Below are 6,293 nucleotides of genomic sequence, written 5' to 3'. Positions count from 1 at the left end.
ACGTGACCTCCTCTGCCCATCCGTGCCCCCTCCACCCAGGGACCACGTGACCCCTCTCCCCCCTCACCCCAGGGACCAGGTGACCCCTCCTCGCCCCTCCCAGCTGATCACTCCGCCGGGGGACAGCGGGAGCCGGCCCCCCACCCCACCCCCCACCCCACCCCCCACCCCCGCCAGTCCACGGGCACAGCAATAAATGAATTGAGAGCGTGGGAAACCACGGGCTTCGGCTGCTTGATGGGTGACGCGGGGTGGGGGGGGGAAACGCATGCTCCTCTGCCCACGTGATCGCGGGGGGGCGGGGCCGAGCGGAGATAAAGGGCGTGCACGGGCTGCGCGTGCGTCGAGGGGCGGGGCCGAGCGGAAAGGAGACGGATCTGCGCATGCGCCGAGCGGGGACGGTTGCGCGCCGGGGGCGGGGGCCGAGCGGGGGCTAAGGGGCGGGGAATGGGTGTGCGCAGGCGCCGAGGCGGGGGGGCCGCGTGGTTCCCGGCGGCGCGGGCCGGGCCGGGGACGATGGCGCGGCGGTCGGGCTGGTTCGGCTTCGGTTTCTGCGGCTTCGGGCAGGCGCTGGGCGGGGGCGGCGGGGCCGGCGGGGCCGGGCCGGCGAGCTCGGTGCTCAGCCCGGAGCCGCTGCGGCTGGGAGGCGGCGCCGAGGACGAAGGGGAGGCGGACGCGGGCCCCGCCGGAGACGACGGCCACGCCTGGCGGGTGCGACCCAGCTGGAGCTACAGCGCCTTCCTCGGCGGTGAGCGCGCGCCTCCCTCTTTCCCGACGCCCCGCCCCCTTGCCGCGAGACCCGCCCCTCTGTCGGGGGTCTCGCGCCCGACGCCCCGCCCCTCGTCGCGAGCCCCAACCCTCCCTCGCGCCCGGCGCCCCGCCCCTTGCTCTAAGGCCTCGCGCCTTTCTCCAGGGCCTCGCGCCCGGCGCCCCGCCCCCTCGCCGCGAGCCCCGCCCCCTCGCCGCGAGCCCCGCCCCCTCGTCCCTGGGTCGGCGGGGCCGGCGCCCCCTGGCGGTCGTGGCCGCGCTGACGGCCCGCCGGCCCCTCTGTCGTGGCCCGTGGTGTGTCTTCGTGGTGTGTCTTCGTGGTGTGTCGTCGTGGTGTGTCTTCGTGGTGTGTCGTCGTGGTGTGTCGTCGTGTGTCGTGGCAGAGGGCGGGCGTCTGCTGCTGTCGGGCTCCGCGTCGGGCGGCCTCCCCGCCGGCTGCCGGGACCTGCTGGGCTCCGAGCGCCACCTGGTCCTGCTGCTGGAGGGGCCGGAGGGGCCGGAGGGACCGGGCGAGCTGCAGGCGCGGGCGGCCGGCTCGGGGCTGCGCGGGGAGCCCCTCTGGAGGCGGGCCCTGACCCCCGGGCCCCCGACCCCCGGGCCCCCGACCCCCGCACCCCCGCCGCCCCTGCTGCCCGGACCCGGACACGCCAGCCCCCGGCCCCCCTTCTACCGGCCCTTGGCGGCCGGGCTGCGGGCCCGCAAGCTGGCCCTGGGCCGCCGCCACGCGCTGCTGCTCGCCCACGCCGGGGCCCTCTTCGCCTGGGGCGCCGGCAGGTGAGCGGCCCGGGGGGGGACGGACGCCCCGGGGGGGCCCGGTGACCCCGGCCGCGCCCCCCCCCCCCCCCCCCCCCGCCAGGCACGGACAGCTGGGCCACGGGACCCTGGAGTCGGAGCGGGAGCCGCGGCCGGTGGAGGCCCTGCGGGGGCTGCCCGTGGCCGAGGTGGCCGCCGGAGGCTGGCACTCCCTCGCCGTCGGCGGTGAGCGTCCCCGGCCGGGCGCCCGGAGCGGAGGCGGGCTCGCGCGCGGATCCCCCGCGACGCCGACGAGAACGGTCGGGGGGCGGAGGGGGTCCCTCCGGCGCTCACCCCGGGCCGGGCGCGGTCCCCGTCCCCATTTGACGGGAAGCGAGCGGCGGAGCCGGGGTGCGAACCCCCGACGTCAGACGCGCGGGGCGTCGCCACGGGTGCTTCCCGTGGGCCGGGGCGTCCGTCGGGTCGGACCCGGTCCCCGTCCCCCACGGGCCTCTCGGACTCACGCCCGTTCTCTAGACGGGGGAACCGAGGCCCGGAGAGGCGACCCGCTCGAGGCGGCGGCGGGGTTCCAACCCGCCTCCCCCGCCTCCCGGGCCCGTGCTCTCTGCGCGAGGCCGGGCGGCTTCCCCGGTCGCCGAGAGCGGTTATTGAGGGGTCGCCACACCCCATCCACCGACCCGGGGACGAGGGAGCCCCCCGCCCCGGGACTTGGCGGGGGAAAGACGGAAGGACGGAGGGAGCCGCCCGGCCAAGGGATCTTCTTCCCCTCGCAGAGAGCGGCGACGTGTACGTGTGGGGCTGGAACGAGTCGGGGCAGCTGGCCCTTCCCTGCCGAGCCCTGAGCGGGAAGCCGCCGCCTCGGCCCACCCAGGCCGCTGAAGGTGAGGAGACCCCCGAGGAGAGGCTGGGCGAGGGGCGGCGGGGGGACGGGGGGAGGTGGGCCGCCCCCGCCGTGCCGAGGCAGCGGCTGCGGCGGCCTTGAAACCGGGCCCCGGCGTCCCAACGGTTTGGGCGCTCGCCCCTCTACCTGCCCAGCGGCCCGTGGCCGGCCCACGTCTCCCCCGGGCTCTAAGCCGGGGCGCCGTCCGGCGGCCTCGAGGCCCTCCGGCGGCTCTCTCCTTCTCACCCGTGGGCGCTCTCCACCCTAAGCCATCAGGGCCGTCGGCCGGGATTTACGGGCGATCCCCAAAGATCACTTTTTGCTTCCGGCGGGCACCCGAGCAGAGTTTGCCCACGGCAATCCCAGCGGGCACGCAGGTCTCCTCCGTTCGGACAGAGGCCAAACGGATTCCTCCCGAGCCTCCTCGGCCTCGCTCTGCCCACGCTAGAATTCGCCCTCCCCGACCCTTTTTTCCAAATGGCATTCGTTAAGCCCTTCCGACGCGCCGGGAACTGTCCCGAGCACGGGGGTAGATACAAGCCGATGGGGTCGGACGCGGTCCCCGTCCCACTTGGGGCTCGCTGTCCCGATCCCCGTTTTACAGGTGAGAGAATCGAGGCCCAGAGAGGCGAGGCGACCTCCCCGACGTCCCACAGCGGACGAGTGGCGGAGCCGGTCTCGGAACCCAGGTCTTCTGACTCCCGGGCCGCGCTCTATCCCGCCTCGGCCACGCCGCTTCACTGCGGGGCGGGGAGCGCGTCCACCGATTCTCGCGTCGAGTACGGTGCCTCCGCACGCAATAAACGTTCAGTCGATCCCACCGATCGGTGGATCGACTGCAAAGTTAAGAGACCGGCGCCCAGCTCTCCTGACTTCCCGGTCCCTAACTCTAACCGCTTTACCGCTTCCCGCTGCGTAAAACGTTCGGCCATTTCAAGCGGACACGCTTAGACCGATCCGGGGATGGGTATCCAGCCAGCGTTTAGCACGAGGCAGGCACCTTTGCCGATACCCTGCTGTTTTGTTGCAGCTGGTTCTCTTCTCGTTCTTCTGCTCCCGCTGTTCATAAATAACTTAGACCAGCCGGTGTCTTCGGCGAGATCGTCAGCCCCCTCGGGGCCGGGACTTGGCTCCCGGGCAGTTCAGTGCCGTCCGATGACGCCGCTGTGGGCAGAGCGCCTGGACCGAGCCCTCGGGAGAGTCCGGAAGAGCCTTCTGCGGTCCGGAGGTGCTCACTAAAATAGCCCTGCTTAGTAGATTTTCCATCGTCGATGGAATTGAGCGCCTGCGTCCGTGGAACCGTCACCTGGCATTTATTGAACGCCTACGGCGTGCAGAGCACCGTACTGAGGCACTCGGAAGAGTACAGTAGGGCCGAAGTAACGGACACACTCCCTGCCCGTAACGGAGAGCGTCCGTGTGGCCCAGTAGAAGCGGCGTGGCCTAGGTGGGTAGAGCACGAACCTGGGAGTCAGACGGACCCGGGTTCTAAATCCCAGCTCCACCACTTGCGTGCCGTGTGACCGGGGCAAGTCGCTCACTCCTCTGGGCCACCGTGGCCTCATCCGTCAAATGGGGGTTTAAGCCGGTGAGCACCCACGCGGGACGGGGACTGCATCCAACCTGATAACCTGGTCTTCCGCCCCACCCGCTTGAAACGGTGCTTGGCCCGTAGTAAGCGCTCAACGGCGTCGTCGTCGCGATCGCGCGCGGAACCTCTACGAGCACTCGGGGAGAGCACGGTAGAGCATTTTTGCGGTGGAAGCGGCTCGCTGACCCGCGGCGGTCGGCCGATCTTCCAGGAGCCCGGCCCGGCTCGATCAGCCACGACGTCCAGAAGCCAGCGGCGGACGGGGACGGGGACGGGGACGGGGACCCGTTTATCGCCATCCAGCCGTTCCCCGCGCTCCTGGACCTGCCCCGGGAGCAGGAGGCCAGCAAGGCCAGCTGCGGGTCCCGACACACGGCGGTGGTGACCCGTAAGCCAGTGGGGGCTCGGGTTGGGGCGCGTGGGCTGGGGGGAGGCACTTTAGACTTACCCATCCCAGGGATGGGTTGGTTGGCTTAGGTTGGAGAAGAGAAGGCAGAGAGGGGTACGAGGGGGCTGACCGGTGTCCTCCCTGGCCGCCGAGGAGCGGACGGCAGTCAGGGCCGGAGCGCCGGCCCCGGACACGAGCGGCTCCCGCCCACCCGCTCTAGAGAAGCGACGTGGTCTAGCCTGGTCTAATCCCGGCTCCGCCACCTGTCTGCCCTGTGCCCTGTGCCCTCGGGAAAGGCACTTCTCCGAGCCTCAGTCGCCTCCACTGTAGAAGGGGGATTTGAAGCCCCACGTGGGCCGGGGACCGCGTCCGAGCCGATCGACCCGAATCCACCCCAGCGCTTAGAACAGCGCTCGGTGCGTAATAAGTATTTAACGGGTACCGGCCTTACTCTTCCTCTCCGGGCCTCGGTTCCCCCATCTGTAAAATGGGGATTAAGACCGCGCCCCAAGCGTCCAACCCCATCCGCTTGCCCCGGCGCTTAATACGGCGCCTGGCACGTAGTGAGCGCTTAACGAAGACCACGACCGTTATTATCCGTTGGCAGGCAGCGGGGAGCTGTACACCTGGGGCTGGGGTAAGTGGGATCGCCTTTCCCGTCGCCGCCGTCCGCGTGGGTGGGGCGGGGGTACCCGAGCTTCGCCTCCGTGGGGGCGGAGGGACAGCGAGCGGGCCTTCCCTACAGGGAAGTACGGGCAGCTGGGCCACTCGGACAGGGCCAGCTCGGATCGGGCCCGGCGGGTGGAGTATTTCGTTCGGCACCGGCTGCGTGTGGAGGAGGTGACCTGCGGCCCCTGGAACACGTACGTCTACGCCGCCGGCCGAGGACCGCCGACCTCGCCCTCCCGCCCCGGCGCCGCGGGGGCCCCAGCCGAGCCCAGGTGACTGCCGGACCTCAGCCGTCGGCGGCGCCTCGGGGTCCGGGCCCGTGAGCGGCGGCTCGGGGCGCGAGAGGGGAATCTGCCGTCTGCCCCACGCAGAGCTGAAACTGCGTTAAAATGTTTACCCGAGTTTGCCTTGCACCGGTCCCGCCTCGTCCTCCAGAGCCAGCCGGGTCCCGGCCGGGGCGGGGGAGAACGGGCAGTCCTCTTTATCGAGCGCTGACTGTGCGCAGAGCGCCGTACTGAGCGCGGAGGGGAGGGCGATGCAGTAGGCACATTCCCTACCCCTGTTAACCCCTTTGGTCTCACACGAGCTCTTCTGGAGCCAGCTGGGCCCCGGGCCCGTCGCTCAGGTTCGCTCCCGTGAGCTGATGGAGTCTTTATTAAAACGTTTCACCCTGTCGGTCTCTCCCGTGCCTCGTCTCACGCGGTCGAGCCGGCTGGGGCCCGTCCCTCCGGGGGCCAAGCGAGCTCCCGCCCCCCGACTGCTGGAAGCTGCGTAAAAACTCCCCCCCCCCCCCCCCCCCCCCCCCCGGGTCTCACCCTCTAGAGGCAGCTGGGGGGGCGGCGGAAGGAAGCAGACACGGAAGCGTTTGATAACCTTTTAATCGATAATATAACCATGTGAGAGAGCAACAGACCCCAGGCCCTGTCCAGGCAGGAGTGGGGCGGGGGGGCGGCCGGTCCCGCTGCCAAATAAATAACAGCAGTGGGTGGGGGCGAGGGGACTGTAGTGTCGGGAGGCAGACAAGGTGCACAGGTGGCCCCACCCCCCAGGCCGAGGCAGCTGAAGCTCGCGGAAGGGCAGGGGCCGGGGACGGACCCTCCCGCCCGGCTTCGGTGCCGGCCGAGCTCGGCACCGTGGGCTGGAGAGGAAAGGGCGAGACGGATGCGGGTTTCCTCCACCCCCTGCCCCGGGGAGGACGGTTGCAGGGCACCTCTTCTCTCTCCCTGACTCTGGAGGGGGACGGA

At 71.2% G+C, this 6,293-nt stretch overlaps 1 protein-coding gene across 1 annotated transcript; it reads left to right on the top strand.

Annotated features, from left to right (window-relative positions):
* Positions 1–516: 516 nt before the first annotated feature.
* Positions 517–5,722, top strand: RCCD1 (RCC1 domain containing 1). Its single transcript, XM_029051078.2, has 7 exons — positions 517–748; positions 1,152–1,542; positions 1,625–1,746; positions 2,295–2,402; positions 4,204–4,380; positions 4,988–5,017; positions 5,126–5,722. Exons 1-7 carry the CDS (start codon positions 517–519, stop codon positions 5,323–5,325), a joined length of 1,260 nt encoding a protein of 419 aa, XP_028906911.1. The 3' UTR covers positions 5,326–5,722.
* Positions 5,723–6,293: the final 571 nt, after the last annotated feature.

The sequence above is a fragment of the Ornithorhynchus anatinus genome, chromosome X1 (genome assembly GCF_004115215.2).
Source record: "Ornithorhynchus anatinus isolate Pmale09 chromosome X1, mOrnAna1.pri.v4, whole genome shotgun sequence".
Classification (NCBI taxonomy): Eukaryota; Metazoa; Chordata; class Mammalia; order Monotremata; family Ornithorhynchidae; genus Ornithorhynchus; species Ornithorhynchus anatinus.
The sequence above is the reverse complement of the archived record's forward strand: the minus strand, read 5'-3'. Positions and strand labels throughout refer to the sequence as shown.

Bases quoted from the DNA above. Each gene is read 5' to 3' on its own strand.
- RCCD1 (XM_029051078.2), top strand. From the start codon at position 517: ATGGCGCGGCGGTCGGGCTGGTTCGGCTTCGGTTTCTGCGGCTTCGGG. The intron at 1,543-1,624 runs GTGAGCGGCCCG...CCCCCCCGCCAG, and splicing joins TTCGCCTGGGGCGCCGGCAG to GCACGGACAGCTGGGCCACG. The intron at 2,403-4,203 runs GTGAGGAGACCC...CCGATCTTCCAG, and splicing joins GCCCACCCAGGCCGCTGAAG to GAGCCCGGCCCGGCTCGATC.